The 21,432-nt window shown below is 37.6% G+C and overlaps 1 protein-coding gene across 2 annotated transcripts in view; it reads left to right on the top strand.

The window, feature by feature from the left end:
• gfra1a (gdnf family receptor alpha 1a) overlaps positions 1 to 21,432 on the top strand; it is a 98,416-nt gene that overhangs the window by 65,297 nt on the left and 11,687 nt on the right. For both annotated transcript variants that reach the window (XM_082154147.1, XM_082154148.1), the window contains 3 exons: positions 13,875 to 14,226; positions 16,289 to 16,398; positions 17,497 to 17,631. In XM_082154147.1, coding sequence (XP_082010273.1) covers positions 13,875 to 14,226; positions 16,289 to 16,398; positions 17,497 to 17,631 — 597 coding nt within the window. The remainder of the gene's footprint in view (positions 1 to 13,874; positions 14,227 to 16,288; positions 16,399 to 17,496; positions 17,632 to 21,432) is intronic.

The raw sequence follows: 21,432 nt of genomic DNA, 5'->3' as shown, positions 1-21,432 counted from the left end.
ATGTATAGAAGTATAGTGTGAGATAGGGTAAGTCAATTTGGAGGTAAATAAGGTTACGGATGGGAAGCGGGAGTTAAAGGGAAATGGGGTGGAAGCTGGAGGAGCTGAACACGCAGCGCCAGTGGGTGTTTTTTTGTTTTTTTTGTTTGTTTTTTTTGGGGGGGGGGGGTGCTTAGAAATATTAAGAGCTAGGAATGTTTCTGGTCCGAGCTCCAAGCTACCAGATGATGGCAGTAATGCACTGTAAAGTGCGGTTGCCAATAAAATGAAAAAGAAGAAGAAGAAGGGTGGAATGGCTGCAGTGTTTGAATTGTTTGGCATGGTCGGTCGCTGGAAGAACAAGCTCTGTTGGTTTGTTTAGACGTGTGGTCTAAATACCTTAATGCTGAGAAGGTTTGACTGGATGAGTGGTGGACACTGGGTTACCATTGCAGTACACTGCACAGAATTTACCGTAAAGGCCCTCACATTGGCTATGTTGAGTGGGATGAGCAATGAATATGAATGATTGTACTTCCTGTGGTTTCTGAAATCAGCCAAAAAGCAATTATTGCAGCACACTGCACGTAAGTGTTCATCCTTTATCAAAACAGGTTGTTTTATTGTCCGAAATGAGCGGTGAAATACCTTTTTGTATGTATTAAAATAAATAAATACTTTTTAGAGAAGTTTCCTTAAAGGCCCTCATATTGGCTATGCTGAACGAGATGAGCAGTGGATATTAACGACGGTTGTACTTCCTGTGGCGTTTGAAATAAGGTATCTATTTATTCATGTAATTCTGGAATAGCTAGCATATTTTAACATTGATTGACTTTGTAATAGATGTACGGGCCGTGGTCTCTAGTTGGAACTAATGTTATGTCTAGAGATAATACTTGTATGTTTTAATAAGAATGTGTTTTTGCCTTATTGTTTTTCTTTATAGAATTCGATCCATCCAGTGCAAATGACCACTGTTTTTCCCTACCTTTATTTTTCAGTTTCTTAATAGGATTATGGTATTGTAATCGGTTTATTTTGTTTATTTGTTTGTTTGTTGGCCCAGAAATTAATCCGTTGTATTTTCTTTATGGTTTATTTTGTGAACTCCAAGCTAGGTCATTTCCAACAGCTTCCAACAGAGTAACTAGTGGGGGAAGATACTCATTTTGATTTATACACCCATGTGGTGTGGAAAGTTTGGTGTGTATTTGTGCACGCAGTGTGCGGTGTAGAAAGTTTGTAATTTCTTTTTGGGGTGTATTGTATTTATTTATTTGTTGTGTATATTTTCTTTTTTTGAAGTATTGTTACCCCACATAGTCTCTTCTACTGCCACCCTGTATTACTAAATGTGGCTAGCTTGTGAAAGAAATCGAATGAGACCAGAATCCATGTATTTAATAAAAGCGATGTATTAATTTTTATAGCAGTCTTGCCTTAAATTTATTCATTTAATTGGATAGCCTAGCGGGAAATCCCTCTATTGACTTGGGGACTCCTACCCAAACAAAATTGGAGTGGCGTAGTCAAAATCAGTAACAAAACACCTCTTTGGCCTTGTCACACCAAGAAGAAACCTCTTTTCGAATTTAAACATGAGTTCACAGTGGGAATTTACATTAATCACCGTCCCAGACTTACTTGCGTCTCAAATGGTGATGCTAACTTCACAAGAGAGAGTTCAAATGTTAATTTCCAGAAAGGTCCTTTGTCTTCTCAGGGAGTGGTCGTTCCTCAACCAGACTGCCCTGCATTTTCTAATTTCTCAAGTCTTACAGTGATGATGTTGTTTTTGGCCATGTTTATCAAGACCTGCAGCTAAGCTCCTGCAAACTGCATGCCCTGCTTCATTATGCTGTAGATGGTCCTCACTGTCTTTCTGATGCCATTGTGGGACCTTTAAGTTGAGGTCATTACAGTTTGACAGAAAATATTGCAATATAATCTTAAATACAGTAAATGTTCACATTTAATGTATGAAACCAATGAAAAAACATGAAAATCCATATATGCTGAAAAGTGTTTAGGTTAATGTTTTGTTTTAATATATTTCTAAATGAAACTTTTATTATTGAATTACCACTGAATGAAATGTGCTATACAATCTTTCCTTGCCTAGTGTGAAGGACCTCCATTAATAAATAAATAAACACACTCTAAATATACTAAATATACTATTACTAAATAAACTATAAATAAACATTCAAAAGCTTGGGGTCAGTAATAAAAAAAATAAAAAAATTGCATACTTTTATTCGTAAATGTTACTTTTTACACTTTATTCATGGGGGGGGGATTATCTAGGTTTCGGCAAAAATATTAAGCAGCACAAACGTTTTCAACATTGATAAGACATTACTGTAGGTGTGTTCAACATCGGCTGCGGCTGGCTGTAACTGATCGGCGAGAGTAGCCGCGTGCAGGCGGGGAGGAGCTGCAAACAGAGACGTGAAGTCAGACACTTTCTGGTTCCCGTAGTGACCGCTCACGTGGTGTTTGCATACTTTACCACAGCTGAAGTGAAATAAATGCAATATTTGCCAAATACACAGATGTTTCAGAGACATTTTCATTCAATACTTTATGTACTGCTTCATACAGCGTCTGTTTGAACAAGAATAAAGTTCAACATAAGCTACTATCAATGAAGTGTCTACGTTTTTTAATCAGTTTTAATTTGATAAACATGACACAATATATCATCGCAACTACATGAAAAAGGGTTTACTGTTATACAAAACTGATTTGTGAGCTTTAGAGGAACTAAAGGTGTTCGAAACACACAACGAAACACACGCGATCGTTGTCATGCGGTGAATCCAGCCAATCGTGGAACAGCTGTGTCATCATCAGAGCTCCTGCAGCCCAGTGCAGCCGCTCTTGAGAAGCTGTGCTGGCTGAGTTCTCCGGCTACTCTCGAATCGCTCTCGCGGTACTTTGATGGCATACGTCACAGTCACGTGGCGTCGGCGCTGTATCAAGTCGGACAAAATTTCTAACCGGCATGCACTGCTTCAAGTCAGCCGCCGATCGGTCTGCGCAGAGCTGCATGAAGTCGAACAAGCCTAAAATGTTTCTTGAGCACAAAATCAGCCTATCAGGGCTGCGTTTCCCGAAAGCATCGTTAGCCAACTATGGTCGCAAGTTCCGTCGTTATCAGCATAGTTCAACGATTTGGTGTTCCCCGAAACCATCATTCCAACGTACGTTCGCAAACAGCATAGCAAACTTGTATAGTTGGAACGACAGCTCTCGAGCTGTGGTTAGAAGCATAGTTTCTAGTTTACATGAGATGTAGACTGAATAAATCCTTATCTTTAGCAAAATAAGCAAGCTGACATTCAGTACAACCCGTGTTATTTATTTAGAATACATACAAATGTAATTTACGTCTTTTAGTTTGTCAAGAGATTTAAAGCACCGTTTTTGAAGGCTGCGCATGTGCGAACGTGCTCTACTATGTAAGAACGAGCCAAATATTGAGTCTGGTAATAAAGCAAAATAACTGAGAAAAATTAGAAATGGTCTTCAGATGCCATGTCTGTAACTTATATGACAAAATCTAGCGTTAATTCGATCTCAAACAGATTAATTAAAATAAGTTATTAGTCCAGCACGTGCGAGACGTCATAAACCAACGTGGTTCAACGATACTTTGCGACATACGGTTTCGGGAAACAGTCGTGACTAGCTAGTTGATTTCTCCAACGATGCATCGTACTATGGTAGTTAAGCAGCGAGCTATATAGTTGTACGGGAAACGCACCTCAGATTGATTTCTGAAGGATCATGTGACACTGAAGATTGGAGTAATGGCTGATGAAAATTTCACTTTGCTATCACTGAAAAAATTACATTTTAAAATATATTAAAATAGAAATTGTAATAATATTTCAAAATTTTACTGTTTTTATTAAAAAAATACTACATACAGCCCCACACTTTTTGGACTTGATCAGTTTTTTCTTATATTGACCACAAATTCTAAACTCTTTTCTGTTTAAACAATGAATGAAAAATACATTAATTTCTCTATATTCTTTTTCAAACAAGAACAGTATTTTCTTATTTGTACATGGTCAAAGGGTACTTGTTTGGACTATGATTCAGCAACATTCTATTTGTATGCTCTATTTCATCACATCCAATCATGGGAAATAGATCACAGCTCTACTATCTCTTGCATCCATGCAAATACAGCAGCAGGTCTAATGATTCTCACTAGTATAACTTCCCCTGAAACGGAGGTCTCTTAGTGTGCCGGTACTCTGGGGCTAGAACAGTATATCTCTGTGACAGGCTGGGGAGGGGGGGCTGTGCATATTAATGCCTCACAGATCATGTTTGTGTACAGGGCCAGGATCGAGCAGGCAGTCTGGGCCATGAATCCTCATCATTCGAAAGTTCTAGCAGGATGGTGAAGCTAAAGCTGGAGGGAGTGTGTATGTGTGTGAGGGATGTTAACTTCTCAAACAACCTCCCATTTTGGTGGGAGTGAAGATGGGAGTGAAGATATCTGCCATATTAAAAAATAAAATGGGTACTGCTCATAAGTCTTTCAGGCTAATCACATAGCCAAGGCATCAATTGCTATTTTACTCAGATTTAGTCAAACTGTTACTAATACTAAGTATCATATTTTCTAAGCCAACATAATCTTGTCAACACCGGTTTCCTTACCAAACCCACCATTACCCTAGGATTTAACCAATCACTGCCGAAACCCTATGCACCCCGAAGAAATATCTTAGAGGAATGTCCTTCTCCGAGAGCATGCCACCTTGATCGAAAGCGTGAGGAGAGACAGAAACAAGGGCTGCAGGGATCAATTACAGAGGTCTTGAGTTATAGGACGGCTACTGTTTCATTTACGGTTATTACACTGGAGGATTGTTTGCAGAAACAGAGAGTTTATTAAGCACTACAAAGAACCAAAAGACAGGAGAAAAGAGGGTCTTCTTTCCAACCATGTGGCTTCTCTGGTTCACTGATGGTAAACAAAGAAAAAGCTCTTGTACTGAATACCAGTGGTGAGAATATTTTTAATGTTTAATGTACAGTTATTGGGATTAGGATTTTGGACCAATGAGATTTTGCTGTGGGTGAGGCTACTGAACTCAACGCTAGGAAAAGAAGCCATCAACAAAATGACCTGTTACTCGTAGTTTTTATTGCATGATGTTTCAGTTGTATTTATTTTATTATATGCTTTTGTATTTATTTTATTCATAAGGTGTTCATAAGGACTGCACAGGGCTTTGGCAGAGCCCCTATATAGCTGACTAATTACAACACATTATCAATCACAGTCCTTACCTTATATTATCAAACATCTCCAGTGAGGAATCTACATCTGGATGAACACAGGGAGAGAAAACCTGGACACACACCAGCAGTGTCATTCGAAGTATTTGTTAATGTTTCCCATCCTTTTAGTCTTATTAAAATGTCTTTGTTTTCAGTCACTGGACTGCAGAGAAAGCAAATGATGAGACAATTATAGAAACAATCACCTGAAAGGCACATAAAAAGTTATAGTGAGAGACTAACACACACACATACACACAGTGCACACACTCAAGAGGACATCAGGTTCTAATCACGGTGGTGTTTTAATCAAATCCACGACCTCTCCGCTAATCGCTGGTGACATTACAGTTCCAGATAACGTAGGAGAGGAGCGTGCTGGCCTCCCCTCCTCGTTTCACTGTACGTTTCCCATTAACCCTCAGGTGAGGCTTTTATTAGGATTTAATCAGGCCTCTGTTTTCTGATCCTGGAGAGAAAGTATGTTAAAAGACGAGAGAGAGAATTAAAAGAGTGACTACAGTGCCTTTGCTCTCATTTTATTGAATTGGAACATGTATGTTCTCTGTATTGCTACGCATTGGCAAAACAAGTTAATTGTTTTCATTTATATTTTGGAGTTTTTTGCCTTTTTATATCCATCCAGCCATTCTATCTATCTGAGAATTGAACCCATGTATTTGCTGTTGCTAGTGCCTTACATGTACTTTGCAGGTTGAGCTGCTACAGGAACACAAACCTGTGAGATAATGTGAGCTCCACCTTCTAAAGAACACACATTCTATCTGCTGCACAAAGGCTCCAATTTATTGTTTAATGTAAATCAATATAAATAAATAAAAAAATCTTGAAAAAAAAAACTTTACTTACACCACAGTTGCATCACTATTGTACTGGCTCAAGGAAAGAACAGATGATAACATTGGTCCAAATAAAACACAAGAAGCAGATCTGTAAATACTCAGGTTTGCTAATAGCATTCAAGGTCATTATTCAGACTGATTCTCCTGCAAATTGAAAATTAGAGCCAAAAGAGGAAGGAAATAGGAGACACTAATCAATTTTAGCCTGTATCAGAGATGAGACATAGTAGGGGAGGGGGTTCGTGCTCTACCTACCAGGCAAGATGGCCAGTGTGTGTGAGGTGTTGGGTGAATGTGTGATTTCGAGATGCACTGATCGACTAGGCAGGGACCGGAATCTGAAGATTTTCCTCATGATCAGCCCGGCCTGGTGACCGGCCCGTCAGTCTCACGTCTTTCCAGTTCCATGCTGGTCCGTTTTGTGTCCAGCGGCACAGGCGAAAACATCAGCTGCGTGTTCTCGCTATCTTCTCTCCGATGGTGAATTGACACACACCCGCCTCCTCTCACTTACAGTACGTGTCTCATTCGCTCCGGTTAAATTGTGCTTGTATTGAGCATCATTTTACTAATTCCCGCAGATTTTGTAGATTTAGTAAAAAAAGTTTAAATTGCTATTACAATTGGGTTTAAACCTTGTATTATATAGCAATTCTTCACACAATTACCAACTAACTGCAAGTAAATATGTTTTATTTACCCGCCATTGCCCCTTTTTACTTTTATGTGGTGCTTGACGAGTGTAAATGTTAGACACTGGTTATATGGATTGTGTGTGTTCCTAACACCCCAGTAAAGTGATGGGGACACTATACTGTAACAAGCCCCGTCCTTCGGATGAGATGTTAAACCGAGGTCCTGACTCTCTGTGGTCATTAAAAATCCCATGTCACTTCTCGTAAAGAGTAGGGGTGTAACCCCGGTGTCGTGGCTAAATTCCATCCCATAGCCCTTGCCAGTCATGGCCTCCTAATAATCCCCATCCATTGAATTGGCTCTATCACTCTCTCACCTCTCCACCTAGCTGGTGTGTGGTGAGTGCACCGGCGCCGTTGTACTGTGGCTGCCGTCATATCATCCAAGTGGATGCTGTACACTGGTGGTGGTTGAGGAGAGATCCCCTGACTGGATTGTAAAGCGCTTTGGGTGTACAGTAGTACATATGAAAGCACTATATATATGCCTCATTCATTCATTCATTCATTCATGTGTGATTTGGTCAGTCTCTTCTGTGTGACATCTGGTACTAAGGGTTCATACAAGAGGTGAAAGATGAAGACAGCTGAAGAGGATTGTTTCAACCTGAAGCCCTTTGTGCCAAGCCACAGAATAGGTATTTTATTCTTGTCAGCCTCAGGGCATCAGATCAGAAGGGCACATCGCACACACACACACACACAAACACTCACACACACAGAGAATGTCTTTTTTTTTCTTTGAGTGTCTGTGTGAAAGTTTGTGTGCATGTCTGATGCTCTGACTGAGAACATCACACTGTTTATGAATAGGCGAGATTGCATTCCACTTTTTCTTCCACACAAAGATAAGCACCCACTCTCAGAGAGCAAAACAGAGAGACAGAGACTTTTCTGTGCTGAAGGGCTTGAATGGGCAGATGTTGTCTGGGCAGATAGACGTTAAATGTGTGTACATGCTTGTGCATGCTTGTGCGTGCGTGTGCGTGCGTGCGTGCGTGCGTGCGTGCGTGTGTGTGTGTGTGTGTGTGTGTGTGTGTGTGTGTGTGTGTGTGTGTGTGTGTGCGTGTGCGTGTGTGTGTTGAATTACAGTCCAGACCGCTAACAGATGGAGTGGAGCGGTGTTGTTTTACAATGTTCTATGGAAGGTCAAGGGGTCATAGTGCATCTCATAATGATACACTACTGTTTTTTATTTAAAGATTTGTGTTTTATGTTTTTGAAAGGAAGTTTTGTATGCTCACCAAGGCTGCAATTATTTGAAAAATGCTCAATTAACATTTCTTGTTGCTTTATATTAACAGTTTTGCTGCTTTATATTTTAGTTGAAACCTTAATGCAGTTTTTTTTTCAGAATTATTTGATGAATAGAAAGTTCAAAAGAACAGCATTTAAAAAAAAAAAGTGTTATCTCTTGTAACATTATAAATGTGTTTAATGCATCCTTGCTGATTGTTAATTTCTTATTTTCTTTCCTTTTTTTTTTTTTTTTTTTGATGAAGTCTTGCTGACCTCAGACTTTTTAATGATTTTGTTATGCTATTGACTTCAGCACAGACTGACATTAACTTGTTATAGAGACAGTCATCACTCAGCACTGATCTAATTTATCTACTTATTATTGTGCATCATTATCAGAAGCGTACCGCAAAACTGTTACCAGTCTATTCAGGGTGTCCGCGGGGTTGTAAAAAGTATTAAAAGGTAGTAAATGAAATTAGCCAAAATTAAGGCCATTAAAAAGTATTAAAAAGTAATAAACGTCATCTGTCGAGGTATTAAATTTTCAAACCCCCATCCAGCTAGGCCTATGAGTTTCAATTTGTGTTAAGTGCAGGCCTTTCTTCTAAAATTCGCATGGATTTATTTATATGTTGCGAGTAGAACCTGAGCGATATCATGTGACGTGGTTTTCGTTCGCGCGCGCGCTGAAACAAACTTGGGACCCGGCTGGCTTGCTCAGGGATGCAAACAGCGCACTTTTCGGCGCCTCCCGCTTTTTTTCACGTCAGTTTGGGTGACAAAGTCATCTGAAGTCATTCCATAGCTTAATGTGAGGGACAGAAGTCTATTTACATCATTAAAGTTTACGGAAACTCGGTTTCCCTCCTCTGCGGCTGTCAATCACTCAATTCAGTATTCAAACAGCGCGCGCGCCTCTTCCGGTTGGATGCACGGTAAAACTCTCTCCGATATATTTACATTATAATGCATGATCTGTAGATAAAAGGCTGTGGATTTGCATAAAATTACTTTATTTTGTTGGAGTTTGTTGCTGTTTTTAAACGACTCACTACCGTGTGCTTGTTAGATCACACACATCACAAGGACAATGAATCGGCATCAAACGCACAATAACTGGAATTTAAAACTGTGAAACAAATGATCAATAAACTGCTGGACAGATATACGCTAGGATTTGTGCGCTCGACATTTCTTCGCTTTGTGCCGTGAACTTTTAAATGCGAACTTGTTCAGCGCAGCGCTGCACACTGTGACTCCATGTTGCTTTGAGCACATCATTCTGCACCCGCGATGTGCATACGCGCTTTGTGCGCTCTGTTTTGAAGCGTTTCATATTATCATGGTTTTGCGCACTGAAAGATTATTAAAAGCCTATATTTTTTAGCGCAATTTTCCACCGGACAAAATTGTGCTTGTTAACTCATGATTTCTGTTCTGTGCGTCTGTGCGCACCAATCTTGCACTTCTATCTACTCCTCAACCAGACCACCTAGAGACTTCGGGTTTTCGGCATTATGTTAAGGAAGGTCTAATCTCGGGAACGCACAAAAAAAAATCCAGGAAAAGATTTACTATCTCTTAGTGTTGTGATCCCATGAGGTGAGAAAATTGCGCTAAAACACTCACCGAGTTTTTATTACTTGTTTTTATACCTAGCCTGCTCAATACATTTAAAATAAGCATAATTTAATTGCATATTATTTCTGTGTAGTGTAGGCTATATAAATATATACACTTCTGAATTCTTGACATTAATATATAATATAAAATTGTGAAATGTATGATTGCCTGATTGAATTTTATAAGAGTACTAATTTGTTTTTATTAACATGTTTAGATTTTATAAAATTACTGTGCAGATTTTTTCAAGAATTACTTTTTGCTGCTGATTTATACACTCATTAAGTTTAATAAAAATACATAATACATTTATGTAATATTTAAAGGTGTTAACTGTAATCTTACACTGCAAAATAATAACTAAATTCATCACAATTATGTAAGTATCTGGAAATTTGCCGCAGGGCGAGGGCTTCGATAACCTCTCTCTTTTTTGACCATACATGTGTTTGCATCCCTGCTTGCTGCCAAACCTGTTCGCGAGTTCGCTTCTATTTCAGTAATTAGAGACATCGGGGTTTCTGCTGCACTGAATTTTTTTTGGCGCCCGCCAAAGCCTTATTTGATCGGTGAGTAGCCTAATGTAGATGACTGCTGCGCTCGTGACAGGGTGCATGACATGTTAACTGAAAGAACAGAGAGAGCCCCGGTCGCGCGCGCGCACTCTCTCCACTCTTGCTCTCTCTCGCTCAAATTAATCAAAATCTATTGACACGATGGTAAAAGGTCGGAAGACCGAAGTTTCACGTGGCGCATTCGGAGATGTATTTCTTGAATTACCATTGGGTGTGAATTGTGCTAAAATAAATTGCCTTATCTTCTTCTAACATTTTCGGTAACATTTTACAATATGGTTCCATTAATTAAACTCTAGTCAACTACATTAATTAACATTAACTATTAATAAACTGCACTTCTACAGCATTAATTAATCTTTCTTAATGTTAATTTCACCATTTACTAGTAGCCTACATTATTGAAATCAAAAGTTGTATTTGTTAACATTAGTTAATGCACTGTTAAGTAACATAAACAATTCATGTATTCATGCATGTAAACTACGTAGTATTTTCAGGTTACTTATATCATAATGTGTAGAAACATTACCCCAAAAAAAAAAAATCATTTAGTTTAGACTGGAGTGAGGTGAAACCAGAAAAAAAAAAGTGCAAAGCAAGTTATCTAATAGCTAATTTTTTATCTGGCAGCTAATTTTATTCAATTGTACAGTTTATGGTAGAAAGTTAGACTTAGTTAAAATAAACTTTTTAATGCTACTTTTTTATTCTACTTTTTGATATTGATATGATTATAGACCAAAATAATTATCAGGTCTAGCAAAGAAGGATTTTATCTTACAAAGCTATGAAATCAAGTGGTAAAATCACAGCTTAAAAAAAAAAAAAAAAACGGGGCAAGACAGGATCGGCCACCAACCTCTATCTGTCTCTGTTGGTTTTTGAGTCCAGGGTTGAAGTTAAGTTATAATCACCTCATTAAATTGTGATGAAATGTTTTATTATTTTTGGAAAGATATTTCATTGCTTTACACCGCTACAGTTGCATCTTGAAGTCGCGCTGGTATTAAAAAATATTGTGAAGGTATTAAAAAAGGTATTAAAAGGTATTAAATTCAACTTAAGAATTTCTGTATATACCCTGCTATTGTACTTACACAATTTCTGAGTGAAGCAGGACATTCAACAAGAAAAGATCCAGGACAGGAATTGATTAGATCATGAAAAGCTACATACCACAAGAAGTCAGGTATTGGAAGGGGTCAAAAGGGTAAAGAGGGATTTATGACATTATTTAAGGCATTTCAGAGGCAGAAGTTTGGATAGGTTTTGATAAAATATTACTACATTTTGCTTTGCATTGTGCACAATTTTAAGCCTCCTTTTCACTATGTCCAACAAATACAGACTGGATGTCATTAATTTCGAATGGAGAGATTTTAATGGAGTTCCTGTGTATGGGAATTTTTTAGGTCATGTGCGACCCAATGTGATGCATTATAATCAAAACTATGAGCGTGAGGTGAGAATTACTAATTATTATTTCTGTAAAATGGGCAGAAATAATCATTTTTACATAATAATTTACATTGATTATCCCTAGAAAACCTTCTGTGCTTTTCTTTCAGATGTAGGCCTATTTGTTTTGTGTGGATTTATTCATACATTCATCATTCATTCATTTTACATAAGCGAAGGTAAACGGCTGCTTCACGAACAATTAAAAAACTTCTGTGCGACTGCCACTAGGGGGCGAAATGCGACAATCGTATTATACGCTAATGTTGGAGATTGTGGAAAAGTGGCTTAAGCCATTTCATACACTTGTTTTTAGCCTTGGTCTGATCCAACATGACTTACCTGAGCAAATGACATCACCTCCTGCTGCTAGAGGCTCTGTGGATACAGTCTCCTCCTGGGCTCCCTTAAAGACAGCCATCTTATTAGCACTGGCCTTACACACACATGCACATGTACGCTCCACCCTCGCTCTAATACAACCCATCTCTTGTTTTTAATTGGCTCTCATTATAAACCAAACTGCTGCTGTAGCTCAGCAAGTCTCCAGAAATGTTAGTTAATGGTGGAATGTTCTAGAAAGCCAGCAATTAGCCGCAGCTGACAGGCGAGAGAAGAGCCGTGCTGGCCGCTTTGATGACTCCCCTGTTCGGCCAAGATGACTGTTTGTTTAGGCTGCAGGGATCCAGAGGGACGAGCACTGTTTCATTTAACATAAAAAAAAACAGCCTAAAACAAAAAACAGGTTCCTTATAAACAGCCTCTGTGTTTTGGCAGACCTGCAGAAATAGGGATGATTAATTCACATGCCTGACAGTGCCGTGGGGTATTCAAATGAAAGATTAATTTTTTATTTTTTTTATTTTTTGGTGGAGCAGGGGTTTCAGAGCTGTGGATAGTATCAGACTGTTTGTTTTTCATTGTCTGTTTGTTCTGCTTTCTTTTTTTATTTCTTTTATGGACTCTATTTTTTTTTTTTTTTTTAGTTTACATATATTTGTCGTTATTTATTTATTTTTACAGATTTAAAGGTGATGTAATCTGCTGATTATGCTCATTTCAACCACACACCCTCTCTGCAAAACCCCGCCTCAAAAGACTTCAAAGAAAGAGAGTGTCTGTAATTGGCTATTGATTCTGATTGGCTTCTGATAAGCACAATTAAATTGTAACGTGCTGATCTACCCTGCGGGATATAAGTTGGCATACACTTGCTGCATGTCTCATAAAACATTCAGTGTGAACATCTGGGAGAAAGAGCAGACATATAGATAAATCTGAAAAAGTGTGACGCCGCGAAAGAGAGCTCAATTCAGTCCGTCTTTCAGAAAGCCGATTTTCAGACAGTACGAGTACTGAATTGAATTCTCTTTTGCATCTTTTCGCGCTTGAATGGACTAATACATACAAAAGTTTCGGCGAGTATTCACGTAAACAGTCGGTTATGTCTTAAACGTAAACAGTTGGGAGAATATTGGATGTGAATCAGTGTTTTGGATTTGTGTACAGTATTCGCCTTAAAGTGACAGCAGTCTAATAAACCTGCTGCTGCCTGTCATTAATGTTAATCAAACAACAAAAGAAAAAGAGAATCACTCAATGCTCTTGACTGAATAACTTTAATAGCTTTAATCTTTATTTTTAATGTACGCAAATAAATGTCTGCTTGGAAGACTGAAGAATCTTCAATGCAATTTTGTTATAAAGAATACATATATCAATTGAAAAGAAGAACATGTTCTTGTTTCTTTATAAGAAGTGGTTTTATTTAATTTTAAGATAAAGACATGTTATATGTCAAAGCAGTTAAATCTGTCTGTATTGGATGTTCAAAAGAGTGTATAATGAGTTTGGAGATTTTAGAGTAATGCTGAATTGATGCATTAAAATGTAACTAAACCCATTATATTTACTATAAATGTAGTCGACTAAAATCTTATGATATTTAGTTGACTAAAACTAGACTAAAACAGTTTAGATGACTAAAATATGACAGACTATGACTAAAACTAAATCAAAGTTTGCTGTCAAACTTAACACTGTTAAATACTGTACACTACAGTCAATAGGAACACACTTCACCAATTCATTTTAGTTATATTGTGTATTCTCTGTCTCTGCAGGTGAGCCTGCGCTAGCAAAGGAGAACAACTGCTTGAATGCAGCAAAGGCCTGCAACCTAAACGACACCTGTAAGAAATACCGTTCAGCTTACATAAGCCCCTGCACAAGTCGAGTCTCAACGGCTGAAGTCTGCAACAAACGGAAGTGCCACAAGGCCCTGCGACAGTTCTTCGACAAGGTGCCGCCCAAGCACAGCTACGGTATGCTCTTCTGCTCGTGTCCTCTTGGGGATCAGTCGGCCTGCTCTGAGCGCAGACGCCAGACCATCGTGCCAGCCTGTTCATATGAGGACAAGGAAAGGCCCAACTGCCTGACACTGCAAGCATCATGCAAGACCAACTACATCTGCAGGTCTGAACTGGTTTACAAAAGGCATCTTAAAATGTTATTCTCTTGAGCATTTTCTTAATATTGTTAGGTTAATGAAGTTCTAATAAAATAATAAATCATTAACATTTTACTTCAGTGAAAGGTTAGATTTCATAGATGTACATTTTTGGATGATCGATCAAAAGGATAAACAATGCAGATTTATTTTCACAGCCTGCTTTGCTCATATTTACCAAGAGGAACAATAATTCTGAACACAACTACATATATAAAATAAAGTCTGCTTTTTACTTAAAGGAACACTCCACCGTTTTTTGAAATAGGGCTTATTCACCTTCTTTCCTACATTTAGATAGGTGGGCAAATGCATTTTTGTCTCAGTGCATGCATTGTTTTAGTTTGACAGGGTCGGCGCTAGCTTAGCTTAGCATAATGAATGGAATCCTTTGTTGCCAGCTAGCATGTCCTGAGTAAAAGTGATATAAAAAATTAAAAAAACCCACCTAATTACTTCTTGTGGCCTGCGTATTCACAACAAGTACAAATAGCGATGCAGATTAACACTAGACGATTTCCTATGCAGATATTGACTTGGGACTATATTAGGGGGAAGCACAGGTGAAGCACTGCTACTTGGGCGCAGAGATATCACGCCCAAGTAGCAGTGCTTCGCCTGTGCTTCCCCCTAATATAGTCCTTAATATATAAGTCAATATCTGCCTAGGAAATCGCCTAGTGTTAATCTGCATCACTATTTGTACTTGTTGTGAATACGCAGGCCACAAGAAGTAATTAGGTGGGTTTTTTTTTTTTTTATATCACTTTTACTCAGGACATGCTAGCTGGCAACAAAGGATTCCATTCATTGTGCTAAGCTAAGCTAGCGCCGACCCTGTCAAACTAAAACAATGCATGCACTGAGACAAAAATGCATTTGCCCACCTATCTAAATGTAGGAAAGAAAGTGAATAAGCCCTATTTCAAAAAACGGTGGAGTGTTCCTTTAAATTGTTATAATAGTATATCATTATTTTTTATATTATTACATTACAAAACTGCAGAAAAGAGAAGCATTTCACTACATATATACTGTAGTAGTAAAGTCCATATATCCACACTTCACGGCAACACTTATCTTGTGTGTATTAACACATGGCAGTGCAAAATGAGCTATTTAGAGGTGCTAAGAAATGCATCACTGAATCTGAGAGGCAAGATCACAACATGTCATCTGTAATAACACGCCATCTGTATTAACACATATTCACCACTAGGGACAGAAATGGCCATGAGCAGCTAAGCTGCATCTATTGGGAAATAAAGTGTTTATTAAGGTAAGGCAGGAGAGCACATTGCGAGGACAATCGAGGTGATTATTGAAGTCTAGCAATAAAAACTGCAGCCCTAAATCTGGTTTGTGCAGGAAGGAAGCAACCCCAGAGTCCTCTAAGTGGCTTGTTAAGGATTCATTGGCACAACGTGGATGTAGTTTTGCCAAGCAAACGTCTTTAGGCACAGAGAGAGCGATAGCTAATGACCCTGCTCAATCAGAAGAGCCACCGCTTGGCATTCTGGGGGCACACTCAGACACTTATACAAATAAATGGAATATATTTGCACTTGTGCTCCGGGTCTGTACAGTTCACATTCTCCATTCTGCTCGCTTTTTTTCTCATTATTTGTCTTTCTCTTTATATCTATCCTGTTTATGTACCCATGATCATTTTGATGCTAGGTGTAGCCCCTAGCTGTACCAAGAGCTTCTGTGTAGTTGTGCAAAGATCCCACACTATTCCAACACCATGTGTCTTAGGACACACGGCACAGCACATTCATTTACACATTCCTTCTCCGTCCTTAACACTATGACAGACTGCTGCTGAGAGTCTTCCAACACATTTAACAGCCAAGAACTGTGTGTGTTGTTTGCTTCACAAACACAGATTTGGCAACATATGTTTTATTTAATTTATAATGAACAGTATTTAATTATAAAGTAATGTTGCTAGTACTCATTGTACCAGAATAGATGTCAAGAAAAGGTGATAACTATTCTATATAAAGCGTGTATTTGGTGTTTCAGGTCTCGTCTGGCTGATTTCTTCACTAACTGTCAGTCTGAGCCCCGCTCTCTCTCTGGTTGTCTGAAGGAGAACTACGCTGACTGCTTGCTGTCGTACTCTGGTCTCATTGGTGAGTCTGTCTTGTAACTTGGATAAACAAGTTCATACAAAACATCTGAGAAACAATGCATTTATAAGTGTATCTTTCATGCTGTACAGCGTAACAATTTTTTTTAAATTAATTTGCAACTTTATTTGAGGTATGTTTTTAAGAGATAATCCATGGGTAGCTGTGCAATAAACCGTTTTAATGCATAACGTGGAGGCAAATTACCGGCCAACGTGAAACGGAGCCTGCGGAGTGCATTCAAATCATTTAGTGCACAGTTAGACATGAATTATCCCGCTTATACCATGGTCATTTGCCCGCTTTGACAAGCTAAAGCTTTCATTGATGTTTGATTAAATTATTTCAAAAACAGCAATGTTACTTCCTCCTTGCTGAGTAATATAATGTAGCGATTCAGTAGCGATTAATTAATGTATTAGTAAGTTAATTTATTAATAAAAGTCTCGAGGGCAGCATTGACAACATGTTTCTGTTCTCCTGTGTGTACAAGTGACGTGTGTGCTTCCATGAAAGCAGCACATTAATACAGAACAGTGTTTAAACTGACTTGGAACTACCTGTGCAGTAAACAGTTTTATTGCACACCTTCCAGCCAATCAGAATCGAGTATTCAGACAGACCATGATATATGATCATTAACTAATACTGGGTGACTGCTAGTTCTCTTCATACAATCCACTGAGATGCATATAGAGAAAGCCTATGTGAAAACGTGTTTGTTCTCTAGTTCTTTATGTGTTGCTTGTGCTGGAAGTCTTCCCAATGTCGTGTGTGCAGCACTACACAGAAACAGCAGCTGGACACACGGGAATACAGCAGTGCAGCTATTAATCTGTGATTAGCTCATGTTGTTGTTCTACCAGTGGGAGACTGTTTCACTTTGTGGGCTAACAGTGTCACATCCCCACAGCATAGTTTTTATGAGGCACACTGCACCAAAATTATTATTTTTTAAGAAAGCTCAGTAAGAACAAGATAACAGCTAATCTAAGATGACAAGGCACACATCAAGCATATTTGTAGCTTTAAAATTTGAAACTGATGCTAAAATACAATATTCCTAAAGAATGTTGGAACATGTATTCTTTTGTTATCCAGGTACAGTGATGACCCCAAATTATCTGCGTTCACCCAAGATCAGCGTGTCTCCATTCTGCGACTGCAGCAGCAGCGGCAACAGCAAAGAGGAATGCGACAGATTCACAGAGTTCTTCACTGACAACACTTGCCTGCGTGAGTTACTGCTCTGGCCCCGACTCTCCCTGCTTCTGTCTAAAGTAAAATCTGAGGCACACTCGCTGATTTACATGTAGAGTTTGTTTTAGGGCTGGGCCATATAGCTAAAAAATAGATCTCTTTTTTACATTTTCAGTCTTTTGATGAGATCTAAACATTTTGAATTTGTTTTGCTGCAAAACCAAATCAAAATGTTTAGGGCCCAATTAAATGAAAACAGTAAAGGTTATTCTCTATATCAGTAACTAACAGTAAGCACTGTTTCTGAACTACCTAAAATGCCTCAATTGTAGTCTTAAATATTTTTTCTTCCAGGCACACACACGTCACAATATTCCTCATTTAACCCTTGTGTGGTGTTCGGGTCATTTTGAGTTTATAAATTATGAATTTGTTTTTTTCTATTTATCAGCAAATAACTCAGCACTACTTAGGAGTTTATCAAATTGGCTACATTCATTGTAAATTTCAGACTCTAAGCTTTCAAATGACACCTATTTTAAGTTGATCAAGGTAATAGTTTTGAAAAATATTATGATTATTTATTTCGCAGCTAGGTGGCGCCTGCGGGTGGTACACTCTGTTTTAGAGTGATAACTCGGCTCTCGTTAGGAGTTGATCAAAGTGATTAGATGCATTAAAAAGCTGAGATTCTAAGCTTTAAAATGATACCTATTTTGTGTTGTTCCATTCATTGTTTGCATTGGTCTCTCCCATTCACTTTCAATGGCCCATTGAAACAATGGCCCACAATGGCCCTCAATGGCCCAGTGGAACACCACAAGTGTAACTCTGTGCCATATTGTACAAAATAAAAGTTTTTCAAAACAAAATTCCTGGTGAAAAATTAAAGTACACTAGTGTGATCAACAGTGCCAATTTTCTTCAGATTTTATTTTATTTTTCCTAAATTATTCAAAAATATTTTTTTTTTTACTCAAAAATTGAGATGCCTACTCTCAAATAAATGAGGCCTACAATTAATCAGATGCAAATATAAATATAAAACCAGTCCTAATTGAAAGAGAACAAGTTGACAAAAAGATTGAATCCAATATTGGGTGATAATATTGCATAAAGAGTGATTTATAAGCAATTTTTTGTAGGCCGGTCATTTATGACCGGGAAGACCACAAGTGTGACAATGTGCCATTTTGTACAAAATAAAAGTTTTTCAAAACAAAATTCCTGGTGAAATATTAAAGTAGACTAGTGTGATCAACAGTGCCAATTTTCTTCAGATTTTATTTAAAATTTCCAAAATTATTCAAAAATAATGTTTTTTTTACTCAAAAAATGAGATGCCTACTGTCAAATAAATGAGGCCTACGATTAATCAGATGCAAATAGAAATATAAAACCAGTCCTAATTGGAAGAGAACAAGTTGACAAAAAGATTGAATCCAATATTGGGTGATAATATTGCATAACAAGTGATTTATAAGCAATTTCTTGTAGTCCGGTCATTTTTGACCGGGAAGACCACAAGTGTAACAAGGTGACAAAATCCCCCCTAAAAAAGTAAGAAAATTGTCAAAAAACATTTGAGAAGTAGTTATACCATCTGTGAATAAAGTCACTAAGTTTCAGTCCAAAGCGATAACATTAACTAGTATTTTGGGGTAAAAGAAAATTCTCTCCGGATCTGATTAATTGTAGGCCTCATTTATTTGAGAGTAGGCATCTCAATTTTTGAGTAAAAAAATATATATTTTTGAATAATTTAGGAAAAATAAAATAAAATCTGAAGAAAATTGGCACTGTTGATCACACTAGTCTACTTTAATATTTCACCAGGAATTTTGTTTTGAGAAACTTTTATTTTGTACAAAATGGCACATTGTCACACTTGTGGTCTTCCCGGTCATAAATGACCGGCCTACAAAAAATTGCTTATGAATCACTCTTTATGCAATATTATCACCCAATTTTTGATTCAATCTTTTTGTCAACTTGTTCTCTTTCAATTAGGACTGGTTTTATATTTATATTTGCATCTGATTAATTGTAGGCCTCATTTATTTGAGAGTAGGCATCTCAATTTTTGAGTAAAAAAAAATATATTTTTGAATAATTTAGGAAAAATAAAATAAAATCTGAAAAAAATTGGCACTGTTGATCACACTAGTGTACTTTAATTTTTCACCAGGAATTTTGTTTTGAAAAACTTTTATTTTGTACAATATGGCACAGAGTTACACTTGTGGTGTTCCACTGGGCCATTGAGGGCCATTGTGGGCCATTGTTTCAATGGGCCATTGAAAGTGAATGGGAGAGACCAATGCAAACAATGAATGGAACAACACAAAATAGGTATCATTTTAAAGCTTAGAATCTCAGCTTTTTAATGCATCTAATCACTTTGATCAACTCCTAACGAGAGCCGAGTTATCACTCTAAAACAGAGTGTACCACCCGCAGGCGCCACCTAGCTGCGAAATAAATAATCATAATATTTTTCAAAACTATTACCTTGATCAACTTAAAATAGGTGTCATTTGAAAGCTTAGAGTCTGAAATTTACAATGAATGTAGCCAATTTGATAAACTCCTAAGTAGTGCTGAGTTATTTGCTGATAAATAGAAAAAAACAAATTCATAATTTATAAACTACTTTTTTGTACTACATTCAGCAATATGTCAAATACATCATACAGCTCAGATAGTCCTGTGTCATATGTCATTTGAAAGGTCTCAATGAGTAGAATACAGCAAGCATAATTGTTTCAGGCTTTTTACTAAACTTGAGTGAGGTTTTTGTAAAAGAAGCCCTTCAAGAGACCCATGTGTAAACCATATATGGATGATGGAATTTTAGACACATTTCAGCTCGTAACTTCATGAAACATGCTCCGATTGTGGAAAATGACACATCATTATTTACAGCAGATGCTTACAATTAAAATGAGTCCAAACTCAACATAATCCATCACACAGAACTAAATATATTCCTCATGGAGTTCTAACACAAAAAATACCACAGACACACAAGACTCACATAGCCAAGCAAGGTAGCTTAGACTTGGCCTTTTTACTCGTATATTCATGAAACATACATCGATCATGAAAAATGACACATCATTATTTACAGCAGGAGCTCACGATTAAAAAGAGCCCAAACTCAATATATTCCATCAACAAGATCTAAAGATATTCCTCATGGCGTTTTAACACAAAAAATACCACAGACGCACCTAGCCAAGTATATACTCATGAAGCTCTCACGTTTGGTTTTCGCTCATAACTTCACGAAGCATGCACAGATCGTAGAAAAATGTACATCATTATTTTCAGTAGACTATCACAATTAAAAAGAGCCCAAACTCAGCATAATCCATCACTCAGATCTAAAGATATTCCTAATGGAGTTGTAACACACGAACCCCCACAGGCGCTCACAGAGCCTTGAATATAGATGTAGCCTAGCACTTATGTTGCGTTTTAACTCATAACTCAATGAAGCATGCATAAATTGTGAAAAATGGCACATCATTATTTACATGAGATTGTTAAGATTAAAAAGAGCCCAAACTCACCATAATCCATCACATGCACATATGTGTACATAAACAATGAACATGCTCCTGAAAACTTTTCAGTCTCTCCCATTCACTTTCAATGGCCCATTGAAACAATGGCCCTCAATGGCCCAGTGGAACACCACAAGTGTAACTCTGTGCCATATTGTACAAAATAAAAGTTTTTCAAAACAAAATTCCTGGTGAAAAATTAAAGTTTAAATAAGTTGAAATAAGAGACAGTATTAAAACATTGCTTATTAAATTGTCTCATACTTGA

This window comes from Leuciscus leuciscus (assembly GCF_965113295.1).
Source record: "Leuciscus leuciscus genome assembly, chromosome: 22".
Taxonomy (NCBI): domain Eukaryota; kingdom Metazoa; phylum Chordata; class Actinopteri; order Cypriniformes; family Leuciscidae; genus Leuciscus; species Leuciscus leuciscus.
The sequence above is the reverse complement of the archived record's forward strand: the minus strand, read 5'-3'. Positions and strand labels throughout refer to the sequence as shown.